Raw genomic sequence first — 17,484 nt, forward strand, 5'->3', positions numbered from 1 at the left:
CAAACTTGGAAAAAAGAGATTTTGGAGGCCAATTGTGATCAGTGTCAGTAAGTACATGAGGGGTTAAGGAATGAAAAGTTAGAAAAGCTTTTGGATTTGCTTTGAAAGATGTTAGTAGTGACCTTTTCGACATCACATTTTGATAGAAAATGATAGAAAACGGTAGTAAGAGGAGACAAAGACTTTTTTGAAGAAATGGATGAAGGAAAGGATCACAGGGTACTCTGGCATTGAAGGCAAGAGGAAAAAGAGAGTGACAGCCGTAAGAGAACGGGATCTACTAAAGCACGTGTGTGTTACTCCTTGGCTGGGTCAGGGTTGATATGTCGGTTTAGTTATTTTCACCCTAAACTTATTTAAAATTGAAGAAAAATAAATAAAGTGATAACATTTGCTGTTAGTAGAAGGTTAAGTAAGAAAGTTCACTATAGAGCTGAGTGAGATTAATACAGTTGAAAGTGGGTAACTTGCCTCTCTCACCACAAAATTTTGAAAAGAGAAATTATGGAAACCAAGTCATTTTCCCAAGAATAGAAATTGGGCCTGCCATCTAGTCCAGAGGTGAAGCTGTTTTTTTGTTTTGTTTTGTTTTGTTGGGTAACATTGCTAATTAATGGAATAGCAAGGACAGGCTCCATGTGTTTCTAATGAATGGATATTGAGCATCTAGTATTTTCTAAGCCTTATGTTGGGCATTTGAGCCCTTTGTAAGTGAAACAGTTCACCACTCTTTTGTATACCGTAATACATGTGTACTACTAACTTTGAAAGTGTATACTATACCTGTAGATTTTTGTGATGGTAAATATTTAATTTGGAATTGAAAATTGTGTTAAATATATATCTCTTTGTTCTTTGCCAGTAACTTTTTTCTTAAAAAGTCTTTTTCCATCCTTTCTGTTGCTTTGGAAAGTAGAGAGTAGTGTGCTGAAATCAGCATCGTTCTATATTCAGCAATAAATATGTAGTAACATTTTTCATATTCACATATACAGATTATTTTTGCTTTGGATCTTTTAAGTGTGATAATGTTAATATATTGTGGTAATGACTTAAAATCAGTTTCTGTTTCATTACAGTGATGGTATTATTAGAGTGTTTACAGAATCAGAGGATCGGACAGCAAGTGCTGAGGAAATCAAGGCTTTTGAAAGAGAACTCTCTCAAGCAACCATTGATTCCAAAACTGGTGACTTAGGGGACATTAATGCTGAACAACTTCCTGGGAGGGAACATCTGAATGAACCTGGTAAATATTTCAATGTATCTAGTAGTAAAAAACGTTACCATGTTTGCCTTTTGGAATAATCAGTGACAGAAAAAAGATTGTTTTGTTAAGTCATTGAGTATTATTTTCATTGCCAGACACCAATTTCTGAGAATTTTTATTATGCATAATCACAATGAGAAACCCATGTTCTTTTTGCCTCTGCCTCATCATTTTAAAGACTTTGAGCTAAGTTCCCCATAAACAGGAATCTTTTTTTTTTTTTTAATACTTAGTTCATGTATACGGTAGGTGTTCAGAAGTCAATCATTTAATAACTTTTGGTTGACTTGATTCTCTGAGAGGCTGTATAGACTAAAAATGAGTTTAAATAATGGAATGTCTGCTTAATGAGTTAGGCGTCATTTGAGCTTAAAATCAGGACAGTGGTTGTCTCAAATGAAACTTTATGTTGGATGGATCCGTGATCCCTTGATCCATGAATCCCTGGGGGTTCTGAGATCCTTTCAGGATATCCATATGGTCATAACTAGTTTTGTAATACAAAAATGTTATTTGACTTTTAACACTGTGTTAACAACATGGTATAAAAGCAGTGGTGGGTAAAACTGCTGGCTCCTTAGTACACAGATCAAGGCAGTGGCACCAGACTGTTCAGGTGGTCATGGTGTTCTTCACTGGCATGCAGTTATTGTTTTTAAGAAAAAATGCATCTGCTCTTAAGAATGTTCCTGAAAAAGCATTAAAAACTGCATTTTGGCCCTTTAGTACATGTCTTTAACGTTCTGGATGACAAGATGTAAAGAACACCTACAGTATACCAGAGCACCACATGCCTCCGGGTTAAGTACTTCTGCAGTCATTGGAGTTGCAGGCTGAACTTGCCCTTTTTTCATGGAATGCCACTTTTATTTCGAAGAACAGCTGTAGTTATTCAGACTTAGATATTTGGCAGGCCTTTTTTTTGAAAATGAATGAAATGAGCATGTCACTCTAAGGAAAACGATTGATAGTATTTGTTGCCAAAGATAAGATTCAAACTTCCAACTGAAAATTGAAATTTTGAAAGACTTGTAACATCAGTGGTAATATTAACAAATGAGACTTTTTAATATTGAATAATAAAATGTGTAATCATATGGAAGATCTGTATAGATCAGTGATTTAATCAGTGTTTTCCAGATGACCAGTTTGTGGTCTAACAATCATAAATGAGTAAAAGAACTGTTCAGAGTTTGATGGACCAATGGATTTTAGTATAATAGAGCATGACAAGTTCATTGATATGATTTTAGATTCTAAAGTTTTAACCTTTTAGGATCTGCCCATGTAGAATATCCACATTTTTCTGAAAAGGCTGTTAGACCAGTCCTCTCTTTTCAACTGTATTATCCGTGTGACGTGGGATTTTCTTGATATACTGCAACCGAATAACAAATTACAAAGGTTAAATGCAGGGTCAGGTATGATAATCCAGCTGTCTTCCATTAAGAGAGACGGTAAAGAGATTTACGAAAACATACAACAACGCCCAACGCCAGTCTTCTTACTAAATTTCTAAAACTAATTTTTCATTAAACTATTACTTATTCAATATGTAATGGATCTATTGGGCTTCCCTGGTGGCTCAGTGGTAAAGAATCTGCCTGCCAATGCAGGAGACGCAGGTTCAATCTCTGGGTCCTGAAGATCCCCTAGAGAAGGAAATGGCAATCTACTCCAGTACTTTTGCCTCGGAAATCCTATGGACAGAGGAGCCTGGTGGGCTACTGTCCATGAGGTTGCAAAAGACTCAGACACGGCTTAATGACTAAACAACAATAACAAAGAGATCACTTACTGTTTTCCATGAAGTAAATATATTTTTTATTCTTCTCATTTTTAATTTCAAATTCAGTAAATCAACTGATACAACCCACATAAAAAAATTTCTTTGGATTTCTGAAACCAGAGTTTGAATACGTTCATATCATTTCATGTTTTTAATATTCTTATAGTTCTTTGCAAAAATGTGATCTTTTTGTCCATACATATATACACATTCAGTAAATATTTACTAGGTACTTACTGTGTACCTGGCATTGTTCTAAACTCTACACAATACAGATTCTTTTCTCACAAATTTATACTCTACAGGAGGAGGCAGATAATATAAAAGTAAGTAGATATACAAGTATGTCAGATAATGATAAATTCTACGGGAAAAGTAAAGCAGGAGTTGAGTTTTAATAAAAATCAAAACAAGAGTTATAAATTCAGTGGTCAGGAAATGTTTACTACTTAGGATAGCACTAGTTGCTATAACAGATAAATCCTAAAATCTCAGTGGCTTAACACAAGAGAAGGTTTATTTGTTGTACATTTAGAGTTCAGTTGATGACAGGGTGTCCTGGAATATGTACTCCTCTGAGTTATTCAGGTGCTCGAGCTTAAATCACCATCTTCAGCAGGTGCTTGCAGGGTCCCCTTGGTTATAGACATTCAATCACTAGATAGTATAAGAGGGGAGGGTAGAAAATGATGGACTAGGTTTGGAACCAGCATATATCAGACCCTAAAGCTGAAACTCCAATACTTTGACCACCTGATACGAAGAACTGACCCATTGGAAAAGACCCTGATGTTGGGAAAGATTGAAGGTGGGAGGAGAAGGGGAGGACAGAGGATGAGATGGTTGGATGGCATCACCAACTCAATGGACATGAGTTGAGTGGGCTTGAAGAGTTGGTGATGGAAAGGGAAGCCTGGCTTGCTGCAGTCCATGGAGTCGCAAAGAGTCCGACACAACTGAGCAACTGAACTGATATCACACCCACCCAGATTCCACTGACCATTACTCAGTATGTAGTCTCGGGACTCCATTGTAATAGGAGCAGGAATTTCTAGAGGACAGCTAGGTGCCTCTGCCACTGAAGGCCTTCTGAGAATGTGACTTTCAGGTAAAGTTCCTAAGGAGGGTCGGAAGCAAATCTTGCCAACATCTGTGTAGAGAATATAATAAGCACAATAAGCAGCCAGTGTATTTAGACTCTAGGGGGTTCCAGGGCCTATATTAGAAGGCCATTGAATCAGTCCAACTAAGAAATACTGGTGGCTTGTACCAATAGGTAGCATTGGAGATGGTGAGAAGAGTTAGTTGTTCTAGCTATATTTTAATGATAGAGCTGATGGAATTTGCTGTAGGATTAGAGTTGAGATAAAGGAATCACTCTTCTACTCTTTTTGGCCTGATCAGCTAGAAGAATGGAGAATCATTTACTGAAATGAAGTATTGTCAGAAGACATTTATTAATAAAACTCATTTTATTTTTGATTAGCCAGCTACTTTTTTAGTAGAATCACATCTTTTTAATCATCCTTTATTTAATAGAGTTTCCTTTGAAGCCTTATTTTCTTTTTGGCCATTTTCTAGTAGAATTATGTTTTAAAATATTTAATATTTTAGGTATAAACTTTAACATTAAAAATTTTTAAATCTAAATGTTTGTAAATTTTACTCTGCCTTTCTCTGACTCACACAATTTTTATTTTAAGGTACTAGAGAAGGACAGACTCGTCTAATCAGAGATGGAGAGAAAGTTGAAGCCTACCAGTGGAGTATTAATGAAAGGAGGTGGATAAAAATTGGTGATGTTGTTGGCTCCTCTGGTGCTAGTCAGCAAACGTCTGGAAAAGTTTTATATGAAGGGAAAGTATGTCAACTTCTGCTTTCTAATTACTATTATCTTAAAGCATTTGACAAATTAATGGTTTTGTTTCCCTTTCCCCATGCTAATAAAATTTTCTTTGGTATTTTGACATTTAAAAATACATTTCAGTGGGGAGATTCTCAGTCTTTGAGTAGTTTTTTTTTGTTTGTTTGTTTTTAAGTATCTTTGCATGCAGAGAGAGCTCCTTTTGTGATGGATGCCCTGGCCATGATTTGCCTTTTGGTAGTTAGATGCATAAGCTATTCCCGACCGTTTTGGGTTTGGCACTTCTGTGCTACCCTTCCTCTCATGCTTCATGCCTAGCTGCATTTAACTTGACAGGCCATGAGGGACCCTGCAAGGCTGTGCTTAAAATGCCGGCATGTGTTTTATGAACATGTTTGCAACAGCTAATACTTTTGGCCTTCAGATCAGCTAATTGCCAACCAATCTTTGGTTTTATAGTTAATGTGTTGTCATAATCCATCCCCTAAGTCTACCCCAGAGAACTACCATTCTTAAAGCACATGCAGATGGTTGCTGTTAATCATTATCTGCCTAGTAGAAGTTTTAACATTGTGCTTTGGAGAAAGTTTAACACTATCATTATTAAAATAACTCTGTGTTATATATACCTTTAATATATATGAACAGACAGTAATCATTTATCTCCTTTTTATATTCCCATTTAAGGAATTTGATTATGTTTTCTCAATTGATGTCAATGAAGGTGGACCATCATATAAATTACCATATAATATCACTGATGATCCCTGGTTAGCTGCATACAACTTCTTACAGAAGAATGATTTGAATCCTATGTTTTTGGATCAGGTGGCTAAATTTATTATTGATAACACAAAAGGTCAAATGTTGGGACTCGGAAACACCAGTTTTTCAGATCCTTTTACAGGTAAGTTAGGGTTTGTATTAAGTCTTATATATTAATACTCCCATCAGAGTTGATTATCTTTTGTGTGTGTGTGTGTGTGTATTTAAACACCTATTATGATTAACTATTTAAATAAAAAAATTAAAAATAAGATCTACAGCAGATTTATATTTTTGAGCTTCAAATTATATAGTAGTTTTGTATTTATAGAAATAATTGTAAATTGTTCTCTTTCAAAAATATAGCCACACTGTAAACTAAATAAAATTAAGAAACTAATTCAGCCATTTGAAATGCAAAGAAACTTGTAAGTTTCTTCATGTTACTGTTTTCATGTTATTTTGGTGAAATTTATTAAATAGAAATTCTGTTTCACATGGGGCTAAACTGGTTAGTTATGCATCAAGTCTAGAACTGAACTGTGGGTAATTTTAGTTCATGTGTTATTTGTATTTGTCATGTTCATTTTAAGTCACTTGTTTATTACATAGTATACAGTGTTTAAAGTGTTATAAATGGGATTAGGTTTTCATGCCAGGAGTATTATAACCCCAGTAGTATTAGTCTTGAGTCCTTGAGTGGAGTTTAATTCTAGAAGTGTTAGCCTGAGTTCTAGGTCCCGGAAACCAAGGCTATGGTATGGGAGGAAATACAATTCTCCCTCTTTTCTTAAATACAGGGCCAGCTCTAAATAAAATTTTGAAATTGACGTTTTATTATTAAACGGGTTCCTGTCATTTCTGACCCCATCTTTCATGTGCTGGTGTTCTTCCTTTTTACAAGCATTGCACATTCTGTTCTTGTCTCAGATCTTTTTTTTTTTTTTTTTTCCTTCTTCCCTCACAGACACTCCTAAATCATCTTCTCTACTTCTAGTTCAAAATTCTATTGTTCATTCACATCATAGAGCTAATCTCAGCTGCATGTTGATTTAAACAGAGGTATCAGACTGAATCACTACAGAACTATAAATAATGGAACCCTCGCAGATAGACTTGACAGAAAAAGGGAAAACAAAGCTTATATCTGGATATTTCTGGTTGGAGTATCAGCCTACAGTACAAAAGAGTACTGTATTGTATAAGCTGTCTTGTGGGATAGATAGAGGACAGATGTTAAAGCAGCTGTCTGTATCTGGAAATCTAACAGTCTCCCCTTTTTTACTCTTCCGAAACCCTTACCAGCATCCTCAGATATATCTTTGGTAGATGCCTCCAATTATTTCCTTAGAGATACTAACAAAGCCTACTCACACACACCACACATTTGTAAAGAAATAAATGGGAAATCTGTTTCCTTTGTAGCACTCATCCCCTTTGTAATTTTCTTCTCCAGTAGGTTGTAAGCTTCAGTGGATACAAGCAATCTTGTTCCCTGCTGGATCTCCACACTGAATGTACTATTTGACACATGAGTTAATGAACCTGGAGGTTCTCTAAAAGATTAACATTTACTGCCTGTGGTTTTGATAGCAACAACAGCAGGAATTCTAGTGAATTTGTATAGGAACAGAAACTGATTGTGTGGTATATTATTTAGGTCAGAGACCAACTGCAATTTATCTTTTTATATTTGAATTCCTAGTCATTTTACTACTTAAGTGCAGAAACTAAGATATAATAAAAAGTATTAAAGTTAACAAAAACAAAACTTAGAGAATCGCTGAAATTTTAGTTTTTTACTGACCAACTGTAAGACTTCTGATGATAACCCCTCTTAAGATAACTCCTCTTATTCTGTCTTTTGTTGCCTTGCTCTTTTTTCTCCACACTTGGAGTCTTCTGATGTAAGCAGTGTGCTATTTATGAAAGTCAGAATTTTGACGTGCTTCAGATTTTCCTTTGTCTACATGTACAGGTGGCGGTCGGTACGTTCCAGGCTCTTCATCAGGATCTTCTAACACCCTTCCTGCAGCGGATCCTTTTACAGGTGGGAAACAGTTTTGAGCAATATGTCTTTCTTCCTAAAATGTGTAATATTTTGCATTCTGTAGCTTAACATTTTGAAGATATTATCCAATAACTGGTAATTCCCTTATCGGTATTTCCAATTTTTATGAATCTCCTTTTTAACTTCCTTTTTTTCTTTTTCCTTGAGTACTTTTCTAGCTTTCCCTCCTGACTTTTAAAAACATATTATTAAAATTCATCATTTACTCCAGTGGTCCTTCCTAAAAGGAGAGTAGCGTCATTAAAAGCCTAGATTTTAGAGTCAGACAGATCTTGGTTCAAAATCTGGCTCTACCACTTGTGAGAAGTTGGCAAGTTACTTAACCTATCTGAGCCTATTTTTTTTATCTGTGAAATTAGATAATAGGGGAATCCACCACCCAAGACACAGCATGAGTGCTGTCACTGGCGAGATGCTACTGATCATGAGCAAAGAAGGAGCCATGTGAGTCCTGGATGTTGGATGGAGCAGTGCAGTCAAGAAGTTTGGCCAGGCACATTTTGCCTTTAGCATGGAAGGAGACAGTCCACCCTGCTACCCAGGATTAGTCTTCCTAATCTAAGTTATTAATGGCCTTCATGAAGCCCTGGAAGTGTTGGTGTAGCTCTTCAAAGTGACTTTATTTACCAAAGGTATGCATGCCTCAGCATCAACACTACTGGAAAAAAATTGGACTTTAATGCAACTGAAGAAATCTCTGTTTTCAGAATAGCATTTGATGTATTTTATGATGCTGTTGTTGGATCTTCAGCCAGAGTTCCTGGACAATGTACCAAATTTGGGAAGAGATTCATAGCATTTATGGTATCTATTGGTTCTGCAGACTTAGTACTGTGAGCTCTAAAAGTGATACCGTATGGTCCTATCTAAACCATAGAAGGGACCAACATGCAACCTTGGGTCATATCCTGAAGCTGTGAACTGCTCTCAGTAGGCTTCCCTTCTCCTGAGAATGCATTGGTGGCCTAGATGCAAATAGCTCCACCCTGTGCAGTGTACCAGTGTACTACAGAAACCAACTATCAAGCTAAATGTTGTGATAGCATGATGGCTATTAAGCAAGTCTTTGGTGACCCTGAAAAGGTAGTAAAGATCTGAAGAGTAGATCAGATGATCACTTTCTCTGTCGGCATACTCGGGCACAGTGATGCCCTGAAACTTAGAACAACAGAGTTCCTGAATCTCATTAGCACCTCTTTTTGGAACAGAAAGACTATTATACCAAGCTTCAAACAGTACCAACAAAGTCAAGAGAACAACTGGGGCCATCGTAACCGAAGCATGTCTCACTGTTGCACAATATCAATAACTCAGAAGATTCACTGATTATGGAGATATGCAAGATAGCATACTAAAAGTCCAGGAAAATTCTAAAGTAATAGGTTAACTGAACCACAGTTATCAAAAGATAGATAACAATATTTCCATGTTGAGATGTTATAAAAAATCCTGTAGTACATACAAAGTGTTTAGCAAAATGCCTGGAATATATTAATAATATTTAAACTCTCAATATATGTTAGCTCTTATTATTGTTGATATCGTCCCTCCAGTTTTACCAATAGCCCTGGGGTCAGAAGATTTCTGCATCTTACTTACAACTTAAGGTCAATCTTAATTCTTTTTTTTTCCTTATTTATGGAATGCTTGTTTAAGTTAGTTATTGCAAGGTCCCACCCACAAAAATTCTGATACACTACATTGGTGAGGAGGTTAAAAATACTTATTGTAGTCTGACCCCTTAGCCAGGAATTCTGATTAAGTGGTCTTTTTGTTTGTTTATTTTTGACTGTGCTGGGTCTTCATTACTGTCCATCAGCTTTTTCTAATTGCAGGGCTGTGGGGGCTCCTCTCTAGTTGCTGTGCGCAGGCTTCTCATTGCAGTGGCTTCTCCTGTTGCAGATCACACTGGGCTCTAGGGTGTGCGGGGCTCCAGTGATTGTGGCACATGGGCTCGTAGTTGCAGCAGCTCCCAGGCTCTAGAAGACAGACCCAGTAGTTGTGGCACACGGGCTTAGTTGCTCCATGGCATCTTCCTGGACCAGGGATCAAATCGATATCCCCTCCCTTGCAGGATGAATTCTTAACCACTGGACCACCAGGGAAGACCCTGATTAAGTGGTCTTGGATGTGGTTTGCTGTTTAGGTAGTTTTAAAAGCTCCCCGTTGGTTTTTAAAATGAAGCTAATTTGGAGTACCACTAAGCATTTATGGGCAGGCCCTGGGAATCTGCATATTGAACCAGTGACTCTCATTCAAATTGGTCTGAAAACCACATTTGGCACACTGTAGGACTACATTCTGCCTCATAATGCCTTGGGCAAATTATTCAGCCTTCCTTTTCTAAATTTTTATGAATAACAATGATACCTAATTAATATTTAAATGAATTCCTGCATATAATATACTTAGCTTGCTAGCCAGCATATCCTGAAAACTCAGCAAATCCACTTACTCTGTGTTCTTCATTATTTTAATGAATCCCATTCACCTTTGTAGCTTTGTTTGCTTTTTCTGTTTCTGTTGCACTGGTTATACCAACTCTTGAACGTTAAAATCAGAGGGGCTAGAATAATAAGTAGCTCATCTTCCTTCTTCCCACAAAAGCTAATTTGTGGGAAGTCCTAAAAAAGGACTCTGAACATCTCCAAATTCTGCTGATTCTCTATACTTGTTTTTCCTGTTTCTTTCTTTCCATTGTCAGTAAAGCAGCTGCAAGTATTCTCAAATGTGACACTGGGCTATTATCATAGTATCTCTGACTCTCACCTAGTTTCTTTTCCATTTGTCTTATATGCCAGCTAATCCTGTGTCTGTATTTCAATAGAATAGTGTCCACCTTTCATAGTGGAAACTTGTGACTTTCTCGCCAGTCTAATAGCCTTTGTAATTCATTAAACTTCTATAATTATAGTATATAAGGCATGTAATTACTTGAGGATAACTTCCCTGGCTAAGTTTATTGGCTGACACTGTTCTAAGCATTTTGCTGTAATAAATTTACTACCCATTTATTAAGCCCATTTATTAAGATGTCATTCTGAAAACGTAACTAATAATGAAAATAAGTCATTCTGTGTAAAGAAGGAGCAGTTTGAACTTTAGTATAATTTGCCATTACCCTGTGCTTACTATGAGTATTATTGCATTTTAGGTGGTGGTCGGTATGTACCGGGCTCTGCAAGTATGGGAACTACCATGGCTGGAGTTGATCCATTTACAGGTACACACTTTTCACTTCCTTTTCTTGTTTTTAGATTTTTAAAATTCATTAGAACTTTTATGTAATAAAAGTTTAAGAAAATTGTCATCTTTTTCTTGCTGGAAAACATTTTATACAGTAAATCAAGACCAAACTTTTGACCTGACTTTTTTTTTTTTTTTTACTTTATTTATTTATTTATTTTTTTCTAATTTTATTTTATTTTTAAACTTTACATAATTGTATTAGTTTTGCCAAATATCAAAATGAATCCGCCACAGGTATACATGTGCTCCCCATCCCGAACCCTCCTCCCTCCTCCCTCCCCACACCATCCCCCTGGGCCGTCCCAGTGCACCAGCCCCAAGCATCCAGCATCGTGCATCGAACCTGGACTGGCAACTCGTTTCCTACATGATATTTTACATGTTTCATTGCCATTCTCCCAAATCTTCCCACCCTCTCCCTCTCCCACAGAGCCCATAAGACTGTTCTATACATCAGTGTCTCTTTTGCTGTCTCGTGACCTGACTTTTTGAGTGTTCTCAGAATTGTGTCATTACTGCATGCTGGAATCATCTGGGTAGCTTAGACAAAGTCCTTCAGCCTCATCCTCAGTGATGCTCACTTGATCTAACGTTGCTCTGGGTTGAGGTCTTAGCAAGGATAGTTTTATAATTTTCTCATATGCAACCAGGATGGAAAAGTGCTGTTCTGTGTTAAGGCTGGTTTCCTCACTATCCTTACAAAGTCTTAGTTTGTTCCCGTGTCTTACCCTTCATTCTTACATAATGTGTTTAGAATGTTATTTACTATATTACACATTGAGAGGACTCAGAAAAGAATTTGCTTTTACCATTTAGGCCTGGAATATTTGGCTTTCCCTGGAGCAAGGTTTTTTTTTTTTTATTCTTAGTATCTAGCATAGACCCCAACGAATCTTACTTGTTCATCATTGTTGAATACATGCAGGCATGCTTTTTCCCTCTGTATTGGCTGCCAGTAAAATCCAGAACTGAGTTTATGGTTCACCTCTTGAAAGTTTGAGAGATCTCTTGGCATATATATTTCCCTATGTATTATTTTTTAAAATTTATTTTATTGAAGTATAGTTGATTTACAGTGTTGTATAACTTCTGCTGTATAGCAAAGTGATTCAGTTATATATCAATTTATGTTCTTTTTCATATTCTATCACCCTAGTGGAATTATTGAATATAATTCTTTTGTATTGAATACAGTTCCCTGTGCTATTCATTCAGTAGGACCTTGTTTATTCATTCTGTATCATTCTCTACCTGTTTATTATTTTATATGAGAAATATAGAGAATATATGTGACATGTTATTAAGCATACTACAAAATTCATAAACCCACCACTCGAGAACTAAGTTGGAATATGATTTTGTAAGCTATTTTTTCATTGCAAAAGTAACATTGGCTGGCAGTATTGAAGTTTAACTTAGTGATTAATTAAGATTAAGGACTCTGGAGTGAGAATGCTTTGATTGAAGTCTCAGTTCCACTACTTTTTATGTGTTTTACCTTGAGCAAGTCATTTTGTTTCTGTGCCTGTCTTTTTCTCATTTGCAAAATTATATCTACTTTCTAGAGTTAAGAGTTTAAAATTACAAAATTTATATAAATAATTTTCTACAGAATAAATGCTTAGTAATGTTAGTTGTACCCGTTATACTACAAAAGAGTCTTAAAGTTCACAATATTTCCTCCCATTTTTCAGAAATTAAAGTCTTTTAACAGTTTTTATATGCTGAATAAAGGTGCTGAACCTTTACCTAAGCCATTGTCATCTCTCACCTAGACTAATGAAATACTGGCGCCTGAATTGGTCTCACAGTGGTCCTCTGTTTATGCCCCTCCCATGATTAAAGCACTGTAATAGCTCCCCATTGACTGTTTTCTCTTGCCTTGCATCACATTCCTTTCTGCCTCTTTTCTGCCATGCTGACCTGCTTCAGTGTCTTGAGCGTGGCATGCTGTTTTCTACCTCAAGAGTTTGGTACATGTTGTTCTCCTTTGGAATATTTGTACCTTTTGCATTGCTATTTAGACCACTAATTGTTGTTTGGCTTTTCCCCTCCTTTTTCTTTTTATTTAATTTTCCTATATAGTATTTCCTAAATAGTATTTCTTTGGACGAGGGGTATCTCCTCACTGCCTCCCTTCCTGACCTTCAACGTGGGATAGCTTCTCTAGGCGCTCTTGAACCTGCTCAGCCACCGCTCCTTGGAGGTGGGGTTAGTCCTCCCGGCTGCCGCCCCTGGCCTCAGGCGTGGGGGCGTTGGGTAGCTCCTCCTGGCCACTGCAAAAATCAAAATGGCTGTCTGGGGAGGCCGTACAAATAGCTATGGAAAGAAGAGAAGCAAAAAGCAAAGGAGAAAAGGAAAGATATAAGCATCTGAATGCAGAGTTCCAAAGAATGGCAAGAAGAGATAAGAAAGCCTTCCTCAGCGATCAATGCAAAGAAGTAGAGGAAAACAACAGAATGGGAAAGACTAGAGATCTCTTCAAGAAAATTAGAGATACCAAGGGAACATTTCATGCAAAGATGGGCTCAATAAAGGACAGAAATGGTGTGGACCTAACAGAAGCAGAAGATATTAAGAAGAGATGGCAAGAATACACAGAAGAACTGTACAAAAAAGATCTTCACGACCCAGATAATCACGATGGTGTGATCACTGACCTAGAGCCAGACATCCTGGAATGTGAAGTTAAGTGGGCCTTAGAAAGCATCACTACAAACAAAGCTCGTGGAGGTGATGGAATTCCAGTTGAGCTATTCCAAATCCTGAAAGATGATGCTGTGAAAGTGCTGCACTCAATATGCCAGCAAATTTGGAAAACTCATCAGTGGCCACAGGACTGGAAAAGGTCAGTTTTCCCAATCCCAAAGAAAGGCAATGCCAAAGAATGCTCAAACTACCGTACAATTGCACTCATCTCACACGCTGGTAAAGTAATGCTCAAAATTCTGCAAGCCAGGCTTCACCAATATGTGAACCGTGAACTTCCTGATGTTCAAGCTGGTTTTAGAAAAGGCAGAGGAACCAGAGATCAAATTGCCAATATCTGTTGGATCATGGAAATAGCAAGAGAGTTCCAGAAAAACCTCTTTCTGCTTCATTGACTATACCAAAGCCTTTGACTGTGTGGATCACAATAAACTGTGGACAATTCTGAAAGAGATGGGAATCCCAGACCACCTGATCTGCCTCTTGAGAAATCTGTATGCAGGTAAGGAAGCAACGGTTAGAACTGGACATGGAACAACAGACTGGTTCCAAATAGGAAAAGGAATACGTCAAGGTTGTATATTGTCACCCTGCTTATTTAACTTATATACAGAGTACATCATGAGAAATGCTGGACTGGAAGAAACACAAGCTGGAATCAAGATTGCTGGGAGAAATATCAATCACCTCAGATATGCAGGTGACACCCTTATGGCAGAAAGTGAAGAGGAACTAAAAAGCCTCTTGATGAAAGTGAAAGTGGAGAGTGAAAAAGTTGGCTTAAAGCTCAACATTCACATCACTTCATGGCAAATAGATGGGGAAACAGTGGAAACAGTGTCAGACTTTATTTTTGGGGGCTCCAAAATCAGTGCAGATGGTGACTGCAGCCATGAAATTAAAAGACGCTTACTCCTTGGAAGGAAAGTTATGACCAATCTAGATAGCATATTCAAAAGCAGAGACATTACTTTGCCAACAAAGGTCCGTCTAGTCAAGGCTATGGTTTTTCCTGTGGTCATGTATGGATGTGAAGAAGGTTGAGCGCCGGAGAATTGATGCTTTTGAACTGTGGTGTTGGAGAAGACTCTTGAGAGTCCCTTGGACTGCAAGGAGATCCAACCAGTCCATTCTGAAGGAGATCAGCCCTGGGATTTCTTTAGAGGGAATGATGCTGAAGCAGAAACTCCAGTACTTTGGCCACCTCATGCGAAGAGCTGACTCATTGGAAAAGACTCTGATGCTGGGAGGGATTGGGGGCAGGAGGAGAAGGGGATGACAGAGGATGAGATGGCTGGATGGCATCACTGACTCGATGGACATGAGTCTGAGTGAACTCCGGGAATTTGTGATGGACAGGGAGGCCTGGCGTGCTGCGATTCATGGGGTCGCAAAGAGTCGGACACGACTGAGGGACTGAACTGAACTGAAATAGTATTTCCTAAATGACCTTAGTGAAACTTCCTGGGCACACATATATGCCTCTTGCTAGATTCTCTACTCTGTCATAGGTTCTCAATGCATCCTGTACTTTTCCTCCAGAGAACTTTTCATTGTACTCAATTGTTTGGATGATATTTGATTTGCAATTTCCTTACCACATCTAGTGGAGAAGGCAATGGCACCCCACTCCAATACTCTTGCCTGGAAAATCCCATGGACGGAGGAGCCTAGTAGGCTGCAGTACGTGGGGTCACTAAGAGTTGGACACGACTGAGCGACTTCACTTTCACTTTTCACTCCCATGCATTGGAGAAGGAAATGGCAACCCACTCCAGTGTTCTTGCCTGGAGAATCCCAGGGACGGGGAGCTTGGTAGGCTGCCATCTGTGGTGTCACACAGAGTCGGACACGACTGAAGTGACTTAGCAGCAGCAGCAGCAGCAGCAACCACATCGAGACTCTTAACAACCAGGAGTACAAGCAGTGTTTTTGATCATGTCAGTAAATATTTTATCTTTGGAAGCAATTAGAATTAATTTTGTGCACTTAACTCATTCTTCATTTATCTACCTTCCCCCGTTCTACTTCTAATACACTCAGAAGATCAAAATGTTTTATTCACATTTTTGCACAATACCTTAATTTTGCATCAGAACAAAAACATTGTATAAATTAAGATTTTAAATGAAAGTAAGACATAAATTAGATTTAAATTATATTTTAGTTGAATTAGCTTCATTTAACTTTATTTACTGAGTTTTCATCTGGTGGCTATGTTTTGTTTATCATCAGATACAGAGTTAGTGTTACTATAATGGATATTTAAGAAGTAAATACATATTCCCTTCAGGAACTTACAACTGGGAGGGATTTATGAAAATGATTAGAGAAAATGACAGTGCCTACTACATCATTTGGAATGAGAAGAGAGAGAGCAGTATGCCTAGAGAAGGAGGAACTGGACAGTTTCATAATTGTTCTGTATTCTTTGATCTTTTAAAAACTTCTAATTTAGATTGAATCTTAAAAATATGAGAGAAGTAGAAAATATGAAATGGAAAGGCTTTGTTTTTCATTTAAGCTCCCTTTCCCAAAACTAAAATTTATTATATGAACAAATATATGTAGTATATAAAATCTTAGAGATTTGTTTCCTTTCTGTTTTTTTTTCTGAAGTTGGTTGTTATTTTATTGCATGCACTGAATAGTTATATATCATAATTTTGATGACAAAAGTCAGAAAAATCTTTTTTTTGGCCACTCTGAATGATTTTCACCTTCTATTCTGTAAACAGGAAACAGTGCCTACCAATCAGCTGCATCTAAGACAGTGAATATTTATTTTCCTAAAAAAGAGGCTGTCACTTTTGACCAAGCAAACCCTACACAAATATTAGGTAAGTTTATTTTTTTTAATTTATTTATTTTTAATTGGAAGATAACTGCTTTACAATATTGTGTTGGTTTCTGCCATACATCCACATGAATCAGCCATAGGCATACATATGACCCCTCCCTCTTGAACCTCCTTCCCACCTTCCTCCCCATCCCACCCCTCTGGGCTGTCACAGAGACCCAGGTTTGAGCTCACTGCATCATACAGCAAATTCCCAGCGGCCATCTGTTTCCCGTATCATAATGTGTATGTTTCAACGCTACTCTCTCTATTCATCCTCCCCTCTTCTTCCCCCACTGTGTCTCCATTGCTGCCCTGCAAGTGGGTCCATTAGTACCATCTCTCTAGATTCCATATATATGCATTCATATACCCTGATAGCTCAGTTGGCAAAGAATCTGCCTGCAATGCAGGAGAGCCCCGTTCAATTCCTGGGTCAGAAAGATCCTTTGGGGAAGGAAGGCATAGGCTACCCACTCCAGAAATCTAAAGAGTTCGCCTGCAATGAGGGAGACCTGGGTTCAATTGGGTTGTGAAGATCCCCTGGAGAAGGGAAAGGCTACCCACTCCAGTATTCTGGCCTGGAAAATTCCATGGGCTGTATAGTCCATGGGGTTGCAAAGAGTCAGACAGGACTGAGTGACTTTCACACAACATTTAGGTAAGTGTGTTTTAATTAAATACTTTTCTTACATATCCACAGATTCTGAGATGCTCTCGCAAGGCTGTTTCTCTCCTAAGCATATGCTGGGAACCAGGTGCTTACATGATAGAGATTTGTATTTTGGTATTACACAACTGAGTCAACTAAAGATATACAATCTGATAATGGACATTAACACTTTATAAGAAACCTTATACAAATCTAAGTAAATACTTTTTGATGACTTTACTGAGAAAAAATATTAAAGGGGAAAATATCAATCCT

At 37.6% G+C, this 17,484-nt stretch overlaps 1 protein-coding gene across 1 annotated transcript in view; it reads left to right on the forward strand.

Moving 5' to 3' along the window:
- The window catches only part of PLAA (phospholipase A2 activating protein), a 40,754-nt gene that overhangs the window by 19,316 nt on the left and 3,954 nt on the right, over positions 1–17,484 (forward strand). Inside the window, exons 7-12 of the mRNA XM_061425111.1 lie at positions 1,080–1,249; positions 4,763–4,920; positions 5,611–5,830; positions 7,667–7,738; positions 10,914–10,982; positions 16,456–16,557. Coding sequence (XP_061281095.1) covers positions 1,080–1,249; positions 4,763–4,920; positions 5,611–5,830; positions 7,667–7,738; positions 10,914–10,982; positions 16,456–16,557 — 791 coding nt within the window. The remainder of the gene's footprint in view (positions 1–1,079; positions 1,250–4,762; positions 4,921–5,610; positions 5,831–7,666; positions 7,739–10,913; positions 10,983–16,455; positions 16,558–17,484) is intronic.

This window comes from Bos javanicus, chromosome 8 (assembly GCF_032452875.1).
Source record: "Bos javanicus breed banteng chromosome 8, ARS-OSU_banteng_1.0, whole genome shotgun sequence".
NCBI lineage: Eukaryota > Metazoa > Chordata > Mammalia > Artiodactyla > Bovidae > Bos > Bos javanicus.